This window comes from Suillus paluster, assembly GCF_016628075.1.
Source record: "Suillus paluster strain FC165 chromosome Unknown EDB91scaffold_94, whole genome shotgun sequence".
Lineage (NCBI taxonomy): Eukaryota > Fungi > Basidiomycota > Agaricomycetes > Boletales > Suillaceae > Suillus > Suillus paluster.
Genome location: NW_024537654.1, coordinates 68,876 through 87,429, shown reverse-complemented (window position 1 = coordinate 87,429; position 18,554 = coordinate 68,876). Strand labels below are relative to the sequence as shown.

The window sequence follows — 18,554 nt, the reverse complement described above, 5'->3', positions numbered from 1 at the left end:
ATCCATGCCTGCTAACTGACAATCGTTAAACTATGTAAGTGAGAACGCTAAGGAGACCCTGAGCAACTGTTAAACCCTGGTACATCTGAACTTCCTGAAAGCCGGTCCAATTTCCCACTCGTTTTGATACAGTGATAAGGTAATTATTTTTTTGTCATACAGATTCCATACTCTCATTATCACGGGCCTACTTTGGCTTCCGATACAACCCTCCTGGCCTCTACTAGTATGCCATCCATCCTACTCCGAGTTCTTGGTGGCCACACCCAAGCGATAGCGATCTTCAGCCTGGTACCCCTTTCCGCCCCATATCCTCGGCAGAAAGCGATCGACATCGGCCTTATTTACGATCCTGCTCATGCCTTCCGTGACGGTAGCCAGGCCTCGGTGTTGCAGCTATGAAGTTGTCCGAAGGGCGGAGACGGCCCTCCATAAGCACAATCATGGAAAATTTCCAACAAGCTCAATTACGGAGCGACTATCTAACAATGTTATAAACAGGTCAAACCGTGATATTTAACACCTGTCCATGAACATTCGTACTCTACGAAGATCCTTCTTATTGACCACGTCTACGAACCTTCTGCGGAAGAGCAAAACTCAAATGTTGCGCAGGAGTTTTGGCATCTCCATATGGTGCAGCCGTGCCGAGCTTCATCGATTCAAGGATTTGCATATTCCGGAGAGTGTTATTTAGGAAGTCACAACGTGCACATCTCACGAACAACGCGAAGCCCCTTAAGGTCGCCCAGAAAATGGAGATTCATTTGAATTTCGCACCATCGGGCCGCGCACCTCCGTTTGACTACTTGCCACGCCAACTTCTTATGATGTCGACGTTCAGAGTCTGCGGGATTATCATGCAACCGGTTTTGCCCAAAGTACGTGCATCTAAGGCAAGCGAGCAACGCCTTTACGTTCCCACTGGATTTAAACCTGCCTGCTACTCTGACTTTGCCTCATTCCCTTTCACAAACTCCGTCATGTTTACTTCCCGCTCCATTATATTTGCGCTGCTAAGCTTCCTCGTTGGCGCCAATGCGTGTATACAGTGCCCAGCCACATTGAAGGTCGACGGTAGTACCTCGTACCTAGACGACACCTCCGTCCTAAACGAGGATGTCACATTATGCATGTGCGTCGCACCCACACATCTCTCACACAGTAACTGATAGGTTGGCAGTTACCACAATGCCAAGTTGATTGGCGACGACTCATCAGTGGGCTGTCGGTATTGGACCGTAAGTGCTTTCTGGATATTGTGCAGCTCATTGTTCTTGGTTGACATGCTAGCGATGGCATCAGAAGAACGGCCAAATTGTAGACGGGTATCAGTCTTGTCCGGCTACAGTAACTGCGAAGGATAAGTGCTCAAAGTGATGTTAAGAGGTGGGGGAGACGAGATACACAACAGGAGGAGCAATGTTCGTCTGCAGACAGCCGGGTGTACGCCAGTACTTAGCCACCATGCATGATATCTGTTCCGAGAATTGCCAGATAGTCTTGTCTTGCCTCGGCCAGTCGAGTGCTAGCAGGGAATATTTACTCAGAGAGGGAAAGTGCTCGAGCGAAGGAGCAGGCCATCAGTAAATTGGTATTTGCTGTACAGTGCCCAAGAGTGGCAGCTTGGTCCCTTTTGGACAATGACTCACAGACACACCCTGTTCTGTGACACTGCACAGAATCTCACAGACACTCCAGTGATTGCTGTTGGATTGTCATTGTCGTCATTGTATAGCACAATTTCCTATTTTTACTTATCACATGCACTTGCATATATAATACACACCACTTCATTCCTTCATACCTCAGTCATTGTCTTCAAACACTGAGGTATGGTTTCTGTCTCTCGTCATCCTGCCGTCTCTTACAATACTTCCTTCAGTGTGTTTTGTGTCTTAGGTATAATAATAATCAGTTGTTGTCTTCAAACACTGAGTGTGTTTCATGTCTTAGCTTCTACAGGTTATGAGCTGCAACTTCTAAACAAAATCCTTTTGAGCTACATACTGACACACACACTTGTTTCAGCGACTTGCTGTAATCCTCTCTTCTTAGAGATTTTCTTATTGTCTTTCTTTGACATGGGGAAGCTTGACCACATCCCAGAACTGAAGGCCTGGATACATACTTCGTGTGGAAGCGGGAGATTACCTATGCCCTTGGTATTGAGGATCAGCAGTGTCATGTCATGACCACTGTGGATCCTGATGATCTCTTGGGTAACACATCTTTCAAGCCTATCCTGGCTGATCCATTGCTTCCTACCATATCTGAGATGAAAGCTACTTGTGATCGGCTCATCAATGATCTTAAGGCCAAGTCCATCATTACTCATTGTCTCTCTGCCTCTGTTAAACAGCTCATCTCGACTAGTCATAAGTTGACTGCTTGTGACTCTTGGCAGACTCTTGCAGACCATTTTGGATGGGATCTCAACATGTTGTTTGTCAGAGCTTGTATGCACTTTAAATGAAGGATGCTGCTGATGCATCCAACTATGTGGGGCAGCATTGTGTGCTCCATGAGTGCCTGCTTCACATGGGGGCAGTTTACACTGATGCTGAGGCAGTATTCTAACTTCTGTGCAGTCTACCTCGTTTTGGTTCATGGCCCCAGTTCAAGGCTCTCGTCACTCTGGCTCTCCCCATGCATGCTCCTGTTGTCACTGCCACTATCTCGCCTTCTGCATCTGCATCTGCCACTGCTGGCTCTTCTTCCACTGTAGGCTCCTCATTCTCCTTCCCTCCACATCTGCCTTTGATGCCTGTGTTGCCTGTATTTTGGCTGAAGCTGCTTGTATTCTTGATGAACATGCTCTTGCTGGTGGTGCACCTGGCTTGGAGTATGCGAACACTGTGATGGCATCTCATTCTATGACCACTGGCAACATTAATACCATCACCAGTCTTCATAAGCACCACCACAATCCTGAGGGAGTTTTCTGTACTACTGTTGGTTGCAATAAGGGAGACCATGATCATGCACACTGCTACATGAAGGGTGGTGGCATGGAAGGTCAAGCTCCCTGGATGAAGGGGAAAAAGAAAAAGAAAGAGACAGCCACTGCTGTGGTCATTCCTCTTCCCATCCCAACACCAGCTGCTCTCCCTCCCTCTACTGCTATCTCTGCCTTTGCAGGCACTCAGCATGCAGCTGATTCATTCCTTGCAGACCTTTCCTGTGCCTCCATCATTGAGGTACCTAATGCAGGCTCTGGTGCTGACATGTTTCCCACCATGGACACCACAGTTCTCTCTTGCATCATCACTGCAGGCTTTAATGCCATCCTTGACTTGAGGACCATGACCACTCTCATCCAAGACCATTCTTACTTCTGGTCTTACTCTACTGCTGATGCTGTCACTGTTTGCACTGTGAACCATGGCAGCTTGAGTACCTCTGGTCATGGTGACTGTGTTGCCATACTGTTAATTGGTGACAACAGACATTGTGTTCATCTCTTGAACTGCCTACATGCACTGTTTGTGATGTTGAACCTGCTCTCTGTGGGCTAGATTCTCAGTAAGGGTTGGGACTGCATTTTTTGGACCTCTCCACCTCAATGTGAGCTTGTGTACTGAGGGACTGAACTTGGGGAAATCCCCATGGCGAATAACTTATACTATGTCAATCTTGAGTTTCTGCCTGCCCTGTCGGCACAGCTCTCCACCACAGCTCTGAGCATCCCACCATCTCCGCCTGATCTCTCTGCATTTATGCACATCATACCCACTCTTGACTTATGGCATGCTCATCTCAGTCACATCGGTGGTGAGGCTGTCCATCGTCTACCTCTCTTTGCCACTGATGCCACTGTGTCCCTAGGTTCAGCATTGTCTAAGTGCGAGTCTTGCATTATGGGAAAACATCCCCATCGTCCTCATCCTCCATCTGAGTCTCCTCGCACAGCTCAATTCCTTGATCTCATTCACTCTGATCTCTGTGGACCAATCCCAACCATCACCCCACACAACAAGCGCTACTTCATCATCTTCCTTGATGATCACACACACATCCTGAATTTTCAACTTCTCATCACCAAATATCAGGCTCTTGATACCTGGTGTCTCATTTGTGCTCATTGGAAAAATCAGTCTGGGTTGCATGTGAAGGTATTTTATTTGGACAATGGGGGTGAATTCTTGAATGCTGTGTTCATGGCGGTGCTTGAGACTGTGGGTATCATATGGCAACTGTCTACACCATATGCACATCTATAGGATGGTAAGGCAGAACAAGTAATGTGCGCAATTGAGGGCAGGATGTATGCCATGCTCGTTTACCTTGTTCTCTCTGGGACAAGGCAGCTCTTTGTGCAACCTCCCTCTTTAACTGTATTGAGTCCTGCACCCTTCTACCAGGCATGATGCCTTATGAGATGCTGCATGGTAAGAAACCTAATGTCTCACATCTGAGGGTTTTTGGTGCTCGTTGCTTTGTTCATATTCCCACTGAACTGCAGGAGAAATTATGACCACATTCACATGAGGCGATCTTTCTGGGGTACCCACCAGGTGTGAAAGCTTGGCATTGTTGTGATTCTGTCGCTGGTAGCTTCTTCAACTCCCATGACATCATCTTCGATGAAACATTCTCTAACTGCCCCTTCCATGTTATGGACAGTGACAATAAAGATGAGGATGATGTGGCACACCTGCTCACCTAGTCTCTACTCCTGCATCTGTTGCACCTTCTGCTGTCCCATCTATCGGGCCAGTTCATTGTTCTGGACAGTCTCATAATCCCACCAAGAAGGGTCGTCTCTTCCATGAGCAGCTTGCCTCAGATGCAGCATGTCTCAATTGCCAATGTGACTTGCACCAAGCCTGCATTCAGGGTGTTCCACCTGCAGATGGCACTCCACATCTTGTGCCTCCCATTCCCATTGCTCCTCAACCTGTCCTCCTCTCAGCACCATCTCATCCTCTCACCACTACTGATGTTATTGACTATGATGCTATTCGCACCAACCATGACAAAGTTGGCTTTCCTCACATCCTTGCCAATATAATTGTTTGTTAGGTACAATGCTTGGATGGAGAAGCAGAGGGGTTGGGGTTTGGCTTCAGCTCTTGTGCTGTGCCCTTAGCTGAGTACGTGCCCTGAATTTGGAGTGGGACTGACATTGTCTAACAATAGGACAAGTGGTCTGCTTTGGTCTGATTTGAGGGTGAAAGGCTACTAGTGGCAGGCCAACTAGGAGTGGGGCGGATGAGGTGGAGGAAGTGAGTTGGAGTGGAAGGGGACAAGGGGATTGGTTTATGGTGTGGAGGCAAGTAAGAATAGTTTAACTTAGAGCATGGCTCTAAGTCCTAGTGGAGGAGTGGAGATGATGACAAGATGAGACTTGTGTCTGGAGTGAGCAAAGTCCTATGGAGAATTCCCACCAGTAGAAACTGAGGGAAGACAAGTAATATTAAGACTGAGGAAACTAGCTAAGTACAGGATATGTTTATATACTTCTAAGTAAGGAGGCAGTGATCAGTAGTCCATAGCATAAGGCTATGTGCTGAGTATACAATTTATAAGTATTACTACAGAGGAAAGCATAAGTCAGAGCAGATATCAATATGTACATGACAGATCAGTAATTGGGCGGTTATAGGAAATACTGGTGATCCAGGAAGTAAGAGTTATGTGCCCAAGGGGAAAGTATATACCTAAATGGGGAAAGAGGTTCCAGTTGAATGGAACCTATATGGAAGGTAACCAATGAGGCGGTTGAGTGGAAGTGCAGGAGTGGATGCAGAGGCTGACTGGATCAAGCGGAGACAGGCGGAGCAGAGTGGGGGAAAAGTGGAAGTGGTATAGGGTTGAGTGGAGTGGATATAAATATTGTCGGAGCAGTCAGATCTGGTATATGACTTTGTTACCACACTGGCATGCATCTCCATCCATAGTGACACTTGTTGTAATCTGTAAGGCCTTTGTTACAACATAAAGATTCCTCCCAACATGTATGATGAGGCCATGCATCATTCTGATCAGGATTCTTGGCTTGCTGCTATGAAATGGGAGATGAACCTGATGTCAGAGATGAACATTTATGAGCTAGTTCCTCTTCCTGCTGACCATAAGTCCATTGGTTGCTGATGGGTGCTTGAATTTCGGGAGGATCACAAGGGTGGGTCAGTCTTCAAGGCCAGACTTGTGGCACAGGGTTTTTCATAGGTTCCTGGCATCAGCTTAAGGAAGATGTTTGCACCTGTTGCTAATGTAGCATCCATATGCATCATTTCCGCTTTGGCTACCCTCAACAACTGGGAACTCAATGCCTTCAACACTAAATGTGCATTCCTGTGGGGTAAGCTGACAGAGGACATATATATGTGTCAACCTCCTGGGTTTGAACACTTTGCACCTGATGGTGGGATCCTCACATACCATCTCTTGTCATTGCTCTATGGTCTGAAGCAGGCAGCTGTCATATACCAGATCCGACCGCTCCGATACTGATATCCGCTCTGCTTTCCTGACCCCCTCCGCTCCGTCCTATCACAACCCCGCATTCTGCCCTATGCTTCCGCTCAACCGCTCAACCAGTCCCCTTCCATAATCCTCTCCACTCAACTGGATCCCTTTCCCCTTTTAGACATATACTTTCCCCTTCGGTACATAGACTCTTACTTCCGGATCACCGGTAATTCCTATTACCACCCGATCACTGATCCGACACGTACATATTGATATCTGCTCCGACTTATGTCTTTGCCTATGTAAAGTACTTACAAACTATATCCTTGGTACATAGCTTTACTACATAGTTATCCTGATCACTGCCTCACATAGAAGTATATAACATATCCTGTACTTAGATATTTTTCCTTAGTCTTAATATTACTTGTCTTCTTGCAGTTACATCTTGTGAGAATTCTCAGTAAGACCTTGCCTCCTCTGGACACAAGTCTCAACTTGTCGTCACCTCCGACCCTCTGATCCCCTGCTCCGACTTAGAGCCGTGCTCTAAGTCTTTCCCATATACTCCGCCCCTATCCAAATATTCTCCCTCGTCCCTCTGCATCATCCTCCGCCTTCTCTGCCCCTGACAAACATTCTCCCTGCTCCTATCCACCCTCCGCATCATCCCCCGTCTTCTCCGCTCCGCTCCTAGTCGGCCCACCACTAGCAGCTCTTACTCCCCGACCCTCAAAGCGGACCAAAGCGGACCATTTGTCCTATTGTCGGACAATGTCGGACCCGCTCCAAATTCGGGGCACGTACTCAGCTAAGGGCGCAGCGCAAGAGCTGAAGCCAAGCCCCGACCCCTCTGCCTCTTGAGCCAGCATGGTACCTAACAGCAGCCTACAACTGGTATGACCTTTTGTAAGAGGTTCTTATTCACCTGGGTTTTCTTTGCATAGAGGCTGTCATATACCGGATCCAAGCACCTCCAATACCACATGTGAACATCCCTACTGCTGGTCTGACCCCCTGTTTCCCCATCTGATCCATCTCTCCTCCTCCAACAATGCACAAAGTGCATCTCAGCAGGACTAGCCCTGCTACCTCCGCCCGACTCTATTCTGCTCCTCCAACACTACCCCTATTTCCTCCGACACTATATCCCTACCATCTGATCCTATCTGGAGCTCTGCTCCTCTGCTCTGTTGGTCTGACCGATCCTACTCCTACTCCCTCCACCATCTCTGCTTTTCCAACCCACTCAGTTCCTCCAGTTTCTCTTGTATCAGTCCAGCTGACTATTAGTCCATCCGTCCGCCTCACCAGGTCCATTTTTAGACTAGGAACCACTCAACTGGCCCTACCTCCTTTTGGTATCATAGTTCCTCCTTTCGGATCACCAGTAATCCCTATACCTGAGTGATTATTGATCTGTCGTGTACATACTGTTCTCTGAGCCTCCTTCTTGTATGTCTCAGTCATCTTTCTAGTAATTCTGTACAATCAGCACATAGCCTTCTGCTATGCTATGCTACTTACTTAGAGTATATAAACATATGTACATCTGTCTGTAGATCTTTAGTCTGAATATTACCTTTTCTAAGCCCTGTTCTTCTGTCTCAATCCAAGTCAGGTGTTTAACAAATGACTTGCAATCGGTGCGGCGATATCTGGCCTTTGGAGAACAATGTTTGAGTTCACCCTGAAGAAGTCAATGAGTCAAGTTCACAGTTGAAAAGTTTAGGACACACCGGTTCAGTGCTATATGAATCACACGTGTCATACCAGCATATCATGGACACATAATCTCCCAACAGTGTGAAACTTGTACATTTGAAGATTGAACACCTTCATTCACTGCACATTCTGAGTTGATTGCCCTGAAGGGTATGCCTGCCCTTGCTCTGCGAGGCACGAGCTTTTTTTTCCTTTATGCCCTGCTGTCTGCATCCCCACCTTCTTTGCATTACGTCAGGCATGAGCTTCAACCTCCTGGCACAGCTTGTGGGTCTGGTATGCAGGCACAAACTGTAGTCTTGAATTTATGAAATTGTTGCCTGAGCACCGAACATCACTTCATCCATGATATCAAGGGTCATATCAGAATGCATGCAGAGCTTAGCTAGCCCATGCCAATGAGCCATGATGAATAGTAACTGAAGAACAGTTCCATTGTGTGGTTCGGGAAGAAGGCCATTGAAGACAGGGATAGAACACTGTACATAGCATGTCAGTGGCCTACTCAACATCGATATGTGGTGAACTTGTACCTGGAGGAGATCCTCAAAGTTTTGAGCTGCCATATGTTTCATCTCAGAAGAATTGGATGAAAACTTTTGTATGGTGGCTGCACCAAATGTCGGGGTTTGCCTGTACCTGATGGTAGAGGTCAGCTGAACACTATGAGCAATGCGGTATCTGAAACCGTACCTCTCATCTAATTGATGAATTGGATTCTTGTCATGCGCTGCAATAATTTGCAACAGGTAAATGAAAAGCATCTTCCATACACCAATCTCAAACTTGTGTAGAAGGCCTACCACCAAAGCATAAAAGATGTTGAACCCCATTGGACCAAGACAATCTATGAAAGCATTCTGAGGCATAGTTAGCACTAGTCAGCAATTGAGGATCAAGTCTCACTGATGTGGGCACCCAGGAGTGTGGCTTGAGAATGTGTTCCACTAGTGCGCTGCTGACTGCATAGTCATTCTCATAAATCATTTTCTGTGCTTCGCTAACCAAAGTTGCTCTTTTTTGAGCATTGTGTTCCATGGTTGAGCATTGCTGTCTATCCGGGGGCTTTCCCATGTTCTGTATCCAATCCTTTGGAATGAGGCAATGAGGACATGGGCACCCTCCCAAATTTCGAACTGTGGCTATAAGAACTCTGGCAAAATTAGAATCAACATTATTGAACCAGGGATAAATCACACACTTCTCAGGATAATCTGCAGAGTATGTTAAAATCTGAGGATAAAATCTATGTATGACACCATCACAACAGCGAATGACAATTCCATGTGCGTATGCCTCTAGAAACTCCTCATCCAGTAAGATATTCCACTGCTCCTGTAATAATTCTCGATGATAGGTGAGTTGCACCCTTGCTAGTCCTGCCAGTAAAGTCTTTGAATGAGTCAGGGACCTGGCAATGTAATGTTAAGTATAAATTAAAGCCCACAAGCTTGGCACCCTTACTGTTTCAAAGTAAGCAATGTGGTTGCTCAAGTTACACAATGGCTTGCACTGGCGATACTTAGACTTGTTCCCAAAGTACATGTATGTAGGCCAGAGTTTGGCAGTTCCAAATGAAGTAAGTTGCGTGGCATCTGACCAGAACATCAGAGCAGCCACTACTTGAGGTAGGCCACAGCCTGGTTCCCCTGGCAATTCTTGCAGTTGGCTATGGGCCTCATGGAAACATAGAGATGTGTACAGATCCCCAGTGTATAGTGGCTTCATCATCTAGGTGGGGAGGATTCCAATGGAGCTGGTATGGCTCGTAATGGAAAATTTTGTCATCTCGAGCATTGGCTGAGCTTCTCACATATAACAGCCACCAGGGAACGATGGTACAAATCTGCGGCTCTGTAAAGTTGAGGGCCTGGTGTATCAGTAGTGCAAGAAAAAGGAACCTCAATGGAAACTGGTGTGCATTTCCATCCAGCATCTTTGTCCTCCCATTTGTCTCCATCTCCCGCATCATACTCATTCACACCCAGCTGGCAGTTAATTTTCTTCCAATGGGTAGACATCACATCTGCAGCATTAAATGTATTGTCACCCAAGATTCCAAGCAGTTTAGCATAATCACTTTGTGATTTTTGGATCCCCTGATTCCAATACCAATCACCAAGTTGAAAGGAGGAGTGGTTTGGATGGGGATGGTACTGAGACTTGCTGCTTGAAGCAGTCAACGGGTGGGGTTGTTCAGAAACTTGAGGGCTGCCCGGTAAAAACGAGAGGTCTGCAAGAGTGACATACTCTTCTGGATCATGGGGTGGCGGTTGCGGAGAAAAGTATTGATGCACCAGCCCAAATATATTTGGAGGGGTATGAAAAACCATGTGCACATGCAAGGCGGGTTGTTGACATGAAGTGATGACAGATCCAACAGATTCCGGAGGTTGGTTTTGCACTTCCCTAGGCACTGTAGGTGGAGGCTGTGGAAGCACATCCCTATATCTCAGGGGCAGCTGGCAGTTCTGATGTCGTGCTCTCCGCTGTGCCAAAATAATGTCCTCTCCTCTGTCAATGTCTCCTACTTCACAATCTGGTGACACAATCCCTCCACCAGAGGAAGAAGGTCAAGCAGGAGCCACCCCAGCCTTGCAATATTGAGTCACCATAGAAGTGTTGACATCACCCGAGCTAAGGTCAACAGGCAACGCATTGGATGCTTCCCTTGGCAATTCATCCACCCCAAAAAGGCCAGGTGAGGTGCGCACCTTCTTGCGCCCTACAAACTCTCTGAAGGAAGATATAGCCAGTGGCAGTCACTTTTTTGTGTGAATGCATGAGTGCTGATGTTTGCTGAAGTAATTCTGGGCAGTGAAAATTTGCTTGCAGACACAAGTATAGCTAGATGACATGGAGGTGTAACTGGAGCATAAAGTGTGCCATCAATTGATTTTAAATCATTGATGGAATAGCATGCTCGTAGCCAAATACACATGAGGATGGCATGGTGCAGCTATTACCGTATGGCACACTGGAACCTCAGATGCACAAGATTCAGCCTGACTGATCGCACAGAGATCACTGAACACCAATATAACCCCCCTCCCCCCCAGTGTGAATTCAACTGGGAACTGCCTGCCATGTCTGTTCCATCTTCTCGATGCTCTGAATGTTCAACACTCGCATCCCCAGAATTTGAAGCTGACCCTAACATTGTAGAGTTGCTGGTTAGGATCCTAACTGCGTGTCATGGTATTCTTCATTACCATGGTCAGACAGGGGAACTATCAACATATTTATGGTAAATTAAATGTTTTTGTGGACATCAGTTCTTCACTCACAATAAAACCACCCTACAGGTGAACCAACCAGTGTGGGCAGAAAATCCACCTTTCACAATTTGCAGCTTATCATCAGGCACATGTCTTTCAATACCTGTTATCGGGATACCCTATGTGCTGGCAAGGTACTATCCCCGAAAAAAGCACCCTTGCTCAAACTCAAATTTGGAATGTCCTCCCACCAAGTGACAGCACATCAAAACTTGGATATCAAGACCCTTGGCGATAATCTGTTCAATCTGCAGTCTGCATTAATATCCTGGTTATATAGATAGGGGGTAGAATCTTACGATCATCTGACCCACTTCAAATCATCAAACTTGCTCTGCGGTCTGCATAACCATCCTGCATGCTAATACTGCAATTATTCCATTATAATTCACTTTTGTACCGTATTTGCACTGAAGTTATTATAACACAAAGTTGATCATATACTACAAACAAAAGCTGAGGCTGGGGGTTTGTGGATGGTGAAGAAAGCAAACAAGGTAAAGTGAAGAGGGTTGTTATACTGACTGACTTTGAGAATCAAACTCCGCTGGCAGCACCCAAGTAGCCTCGAACTGTGACACTTCATGCACTATGACAGTGAGTCATGTTTAGAACTTTCCATCTTCTTGACTTATTCCTGGTTGTGAGTAGTATGTCCTTAGGATGAGTGCTTGAAACTTATGCATTGCTAAATAGTGTGATCATATCTGGATAAGCCACATCACAGTCCAGTTCTTGTGTGGCCTTTGAGTTGAACCTTCTGAGTGTAATTATCGGTTGATTATTAATAGATGCCACTCATATCTTTAAAGTAGGGTTGAGGACTTATCATGTCACAATCGTCTTGGGTCTCAGTGCTTCTGGACCCCATATATGCAGAAGCATACACATGGATTCAATATTATGCTTGGTGTGTATACTTCCTTGGATGGACTATTTTATTCACAACACTCATTGATGGTATTCAGATGTGCTTCTGGTCACCCACAGTAGCAGATTGATAACTTGGGCAAGTGTTAAGGTCATGCTCAAGGGAAAGACAACTCAAAGGGCTTCAGCTCGTGCGCTGCACCCCTTACCCGAGTACGTGCCCTTAATTTCCAGGAGGCAGAGGGAATGTCCAACAGAAGTCCAGGTAAGTCTGGAGGTCAGACAACAGGGGGAGTTCAGTGGAACTCCGGAAGGCTAGAAATGAAACAGAGTAAGGCTACTGCAGACAAGTCCAGAGTAGAAGCGGAACAGAGTTAGACTACCCTAGGGTAGAGCCGGAGATATAGTCCTAAGGTTTAACCCTAAGACTCGGAGGTAGACAAGAGATCAGACTCAAGTCTGGAGAAACAGGAATGAGCAGAACTAAGATGATATTCGAACTGAGGAGTACTGGAGTATTATATACTGTAGGTATCATGTAAGTAAATCAGTCAGCAAAGTAGAAGCTATGTACAAAGCATGTGGAAAGTCTATTAGTAAGTGTATAACAGATCAAAGCAGTGAAGCTCGGAAATGAAGTACGAACAGACGGATCAGTAACCAAAGCAGAAAGGACATAACTGGTAGCCGGAGAACAGTTATTCTAAAAGGAGATAGTTGTGAGTACGGAGATGAAGGCAGAGCGCTGGGCAGATAACAGGATGAAGAACCAGACTTTAGTGGGGGAGATCTGGAATTCTGGATCCAGGAGATATGAGATATGACAGTGAGCTATCATCAATAAAAAGTTCAAAGATGCCAGAGAAAGACATGAGTTTGGTCTTGTACACAGTGTTTTGTGTTGTGCATGCGTTTACTCATGGTGCTCAGTATACAACTGAAGTCAACTCAACAACCCGCCTGAAATCTGTTACGCAGGAGAAAGATTTATATTAATTCCTGAACACAGCACAGTTAGTGGGCATGGAGTTTACAGCAGGTGCATGGATTGGTTTCCTTTGGTTTATGGCCTCACGCGGAAAGGTAGAACGACAAAATGTGAAGATTATCCAGTCTTGTGCAGGATGTCACGAATTCCTAATACAAACCATTTTTCATTTCTCGGTTTTCCTTCGGCTACTTCCAGTACCCGAACCGGTCACGTGACTCCTCACCTTGTCACACCTTCACCTCTTCACATATCACCCGTGGTTTCTCCGATTGGCTCCCCTACTCCACGGGCTAGAACAATCTTGCTTCCCAAAGAAGAACTGGTTGGAGCTTGGGTTTCTATTTAGTTGCCGTATTACTCATTCACTTATATATCATGATGTCATACTTAGTCATCCGCAGTATTGTACGACTCTTTTCTCATTGGCTGATTTCTTTCAGGACTCCTATTCAATGTTATGTATATAAGTAGGTTAGTTAGCATAAGTACTCCTTAGACTTAACCTCTTTGTTTCCTACGCTTGTAGTGACTTAGACGTTCACGCTCAATACCATCTTGTTCGTTATCCTCTTGACCGAGTCCTAGTGGTTGTGTGCTTGCCTTCACCATTATTGGTGAATGTTGGTCATAACATTAGGTTAAGTCTTCTTACCACTCCGACTCGAACTTTATCTTGGACAGTCGCCGTTCATGATAAACTTCACCGTGCTATTCTGCTGAGATTTATCTCACGGATTACGTTTTATTCAATCATCATTCCCCAACGTGTTTGTTATATCAATCTCTTTACGTTACTGTCATATACCAGATCCGAGCACCTCCAATACCACTCGTGAACATCCCCACCCCTGGTCCGACCCCCTGTTTCCCCGTCCGCTTCATTCCTCCTTCCCTGACAATGCATGAAGTGCATCTCAGCAGGATTAGCCCTGCTACCTCTGCCCGACTCTGTTCCGCTTTTCCGACATTACCCCTATGTCCTCCGACCCCATACCCCTTCCATCCGACCCTATCTGGGGTTCCTGCTCCTCTGCCCTATTGGTCTGCCCGACCCTACTCCTACTCCCTCCACTTTTCCGACCTGTTTAATTCCTTCGGTTCCGCTTGTGCTGTCCCACCCGACTATTAATCTGTCCGACCGCCTCACCAGTCCACCCCTAGACTAGGAACCACTCAACTGGTCCTATCCCTGTTTAGTATCATAGTTCCGCTTTTTGGGTACCCGGTAATCCCTATACCCTAGCAATTATTGATCCATCGTGTACATACTTTTCTCCGATGCCTTATTTTCGTATGTCTCAGTCATCTTCTTATCCTGTACACTCAGTACATAGCCTCCTGCTATGCTATGCTAATTACTTAGAGTATATAAACATATGTACATCTGTCTGTAGACTCAGTCTGAATATTACCTTTTCTAAGCCTTGCTCTTCTGTTCTCTGACTTGGGCCTGATCCTAGTCAACTCCTGTTAAAGCTGGCCTAGGGGATTGACTCCCTAGGTCGGCCATCCACCGTTCCTCTGATCCTCTGATCCTCTGATCCTCCGTTCCTCTGATCCTCTGTTCCCCTGTTCCCCTGTTCCCCCATTCCCCCATTCCCCCATTCCCTTGTTCCCCCGTTCCCCCATTCCCCCGTTCCTCCGTCCCTCCACTCCTCCGACTCCCCGTGCATTGGAACTAGACCCCACACTCTCGCATCTGCCGCCTCAGTTCCGCTCTGCTTCAGACTTTGTCCAAGCAGTTCTTTCCACTCCACTTCTACTGTTGGTTCCGACCGCAGTAGTCTCCCGCCTCCCTCCTGTCGGGTGGAACAACCCCCACCTGACTTTCCCACACTCACCTAGTAGTCCGTCAGTCCTCCTTCAGAGGACCCCCGTTCTGATGTCCTGTTGGAACCCATAGAATTCGTGTTGGACTACATTCCAAAATTAGGGGCACGTACTCGGGTAAGGGGCGCAGCATACAAGCTGAAGCCAAGCCCCTCAGACTCCGCTTCACCCCTGAGCACGGTCTTAACAGTTACCCCTTTAGTAGAAGTGAACCAGGCCCTCGTCTTACTATGAGCCGCCAGTTCATAAGGATCACTGACACTTAGGTCCTGTTTCCGCACGTCTGCAGTTAGGCCCAAAACCCTGCCAACTGTACACTACATATCTGCTTTCTACGTAACAGAATGGCACTCGCGACTGTCCTCTCACAGTCTAAATACTTTACAATAAGAACCTAGGGTGCTAAAAGTAGACCCAAAGTTCACCGCATCTTTCGCGAACTCCTCTCAAGTTCTACATAGGTTGACGAACCACTACACGTGTTGCATTCACACCTTTGTCATCATTGCCCCACCATACAGATCCCGCCTAGTCGAGGCTAGAGCTCTTGCACTGCACAGCAACATTTCCTGTTTGGATTCCCATTGCTCCTTCTTCCATGTCTGAGAATCTAGGAGAAACTGGGATCGTCGCTTCAGAGGATACGGAAGTAACAATGGCTCCAGCAGTGATACAGCCAGTAGCCACTCCGTCGAGAAGTGTAATTCATTCCCCAGTGCCGCAAGGATGGCTCCCACCATTTCCATCTGTAGAATCATCCACCACCCCAATCAAAGGCCCTTCTGCACTGCAAGGCATCTCTGGTCCCGGGATGAGTACCATCACCCACAAGAGCATTTTGGACGCAATCAATGCCGTCGTCACAGAAGAAAGAGAGTACACCAGGCGCTTGATAGATCACATGCAGGAGCAGCTCAACGTCCTCAACGACAGCTTGGTAGTAGCCAACGACGAGAACATGGACCTGAGGGTCAGGGTGACGATCATGGAGAACGCGTTGGTGATCGCAGAGAACTCCATCACGGTTTTTCAGAGCTTGCCTACAACAAAGATCCCAGGCTCTACATCTGGGACTTCAGGCTCTGATCTCAAGATGGCGAAACCAATGGACTTCACAGGAGAGAAGAACTCCATTGACGTCGACACTTTCCTTACTCAGCTCAAAATCTACTTCACAGGTTACCCTGGAGCAATGGAGCAACAGAAATGGACCTGCCTCATTTCTTTCTGTTGGGGCGCTGCAGCAAAATGGGCGGAAAGCATTACCCCCATGGCTCTCAGCATTCTACTTGCCAGTTACGTTGGAAGGGAAACACAAGAAAGCAGCCGTTAAAGCTCTAGTAGACTGCGGAGCGACAAATCTCTTCATCAGTGAAAAGTTTGTCAAAAAGAACCAAGTCCAAACCAAGCAGTTATTGTGAGCGATGTTGATCTGTAATATTGATGAAACAGACAATTCCGCCGGACCAATTACAAGTTACGCAGATTTAAAGCTCACGATAGGGGATCATGAGGAAGAAGTAGCCTTTCTGATCACAGATCTAGGAACCGATAATGTCATCATTGGAATAGATTGGCTATGATACCACAACCCTAGTATCGATTGGAACGCAGGAAGGGTGGCATTAGACCGTTGCCCGGTTAAATGTCAAGAAGCCAAGGTCAAGGACAAAAAGACCAAGGCGAAGAAGCGAAGAGCCACAAACTCTTCGATCCCTTCGGTGTTGCCCGATTTGATACCAGCAGAAGATGACAAAGATGAGGATATCGAGGAAGCCTCTATCCATCATCAGGTTCAGTCGAACAGCTTCAACTCTAAATCGCAAGGACATGTGGGTACTATACCTGTCAGGCTTGAGGAAGAAGAACAATCAGACCTTGCTACTACTGTTGGACACAGAGTTACCAAGAATGTGCCTGAGATGGAGGAGGTCGAAGATAAGGATTCATCACGGAATGTGTGGATCAGGTACAAGAGCTCTGTAGCATCAGAGTTAGCGCAGCAGGAGGAGAAGAAGAAGGAAAAGAAGCCCATAGAGGAAATGGTGCCAGACTGGCTCCATGACTATCTTAAGGTCTTCTCCGAAGAAGAGTCTACTCGATTCCCTGAGTCTAAGAAGTGGGATCATAAAGTAGATCTCAAGGATCCTACTGACCTTCCTCCCAATGTGAAAGCATATCCCCTGTCACCCGCCAAAAATGAAGCATGTGAGAAGTGGCTCAAGCAAGAGTATGATTTGGGACAACTGAGAGATTCCGAATCTCCAGTAGCAGCTCCTTTCTTCTTTGTTGCTAAGAAGGACGGAAAGCTCAGGCCCATCATGGACTATCGGAGGTTGAATGAAAAAACCATCTGAAATGCATACCCTCTCCCTCGTTCTCAAGATCTCATCAATCATCTCTCCGGTGCCAAGCTTTTTTCAAAGATGGACGTTCAATGGGGTTACAACAATATTAGAATGAAAGAAGGAGACCAGTGGAAGACCGCCTTCAAAACTCCTTTCGGACATCATGAACCAGTCGTAATGTACTTCGGCATGACGAACTCCCCAGCTACTCTCCAAACTATGATGGACCAAATCTTCCAAGATCTAAAGGAAGGCAAGGTTGTTGTAGTCTACATTAACGACATCTTGGTCTTCACCAACGGTGATGTAGAGAAACATCGGAAGGTGGTGCGCAAGGTACTACAGAGACTGCAGGACAATGACCTTTATCTCAAACCGGAGAAGTGTTCCTTTGAGAAGAAAGAAGTGGAGTTTCTCAGTTTGATCATCAAGGATGGACATGTCTCTATGGATCCGGTCAAGGTTAAAGGAGTTCAGGAATGGCCCACTCCTACCTGTGTCAAGGATATCCAAAGATTCATGGGATTTGTGAACTTTTATCGTCGATTCATTCTCAGTTTCTCGAACATTGCCAGACCCATGAATGAGCTTATCAGGAAGAATGTACCATGGGAATGGACAGACAAGCAGGAAAAGGCTTTTAGAACCCTCAAAGACAATTTTATGTCTGCACCCATACTAGTCATGTCAGATGCAAATAAGAAACAGAAGATTGAGAGCGATGCATCTGACTATGCCACTGGTGGTGTACTTTCTCAGTTGGAAGAAGATGGACTATGGCACCCAGTGGCCTTTTTTAGCAAATCAATGCAAGATGCAGAGCGTAATTACGATATTCACGACAAGGAACTTTTAGCTATCATCCGTGCATTGGAGGAGTGGAGGCATTATGTGCAGGGCACACCTCATCCGGTAGAGATCTGGACGGACCATAAAAACCTCGAGTACTTCATGACAAGCCAGAAGTTAACTCGTAGACAGGCGAGATGGTCCTTGTTCCTTGCAGAGTACAACTTCACTCTACAACACAAACCGGGAAAGATTAACAACACTGCCGACGCTCTGTCCAGGAGGCCAGACCACAGAGGGGGGGTA

At 46.6% G+C, this 18,554-nt stretch overlaps 2 protein-coding genes across 2 annotated transcripts; both read left to right on the top strand.

The window, feature by feature from the left end:
* Positions 1–471: 471 nt before the first annotated feature.
* EDB91DRAFT_891255 (uncharacterized protein) lies at positions 472–1,540 on the top strand. Its single transcript, XM_041328742.1, has 2 exons — positions 472–1,135; positions 1,184–1,540. The coding sequence occupies exons 1-2, from the start codon at positions 756–758 to the stop codon at positions 1,365–1,367; spliced, it is 564 nt and encodes a 187-aa protein (XP_041171812.1). The 5' UTR covers positions 472–755; the 3' UTR covers positions 1,368–1,540.
* A 651-nt stretch (positions 1,541–2,191) lies between these two features.
* EDB91DRAFT_1253883 (uncharacterized protein) lies at positions 2,192–3,518 on the top strand (the record flags this gene model as incomplete). The annotated part of the gene is made up of 4 exons (XM_041323719.1): positions 2,192–2,449; positions 2,512–2,571; positions 2,620–2,858; positions 2,909–3,518. 4 exons carry the CDS (start codon positions 2,192–2,194, stop codon positions 3,516–3,518), a joined length of 1,167 nt encoding a protein of 388 aa, XP_041171811.1.
* Positions 3,519–18,554: the final 15,036 nt, after the last annotated feature.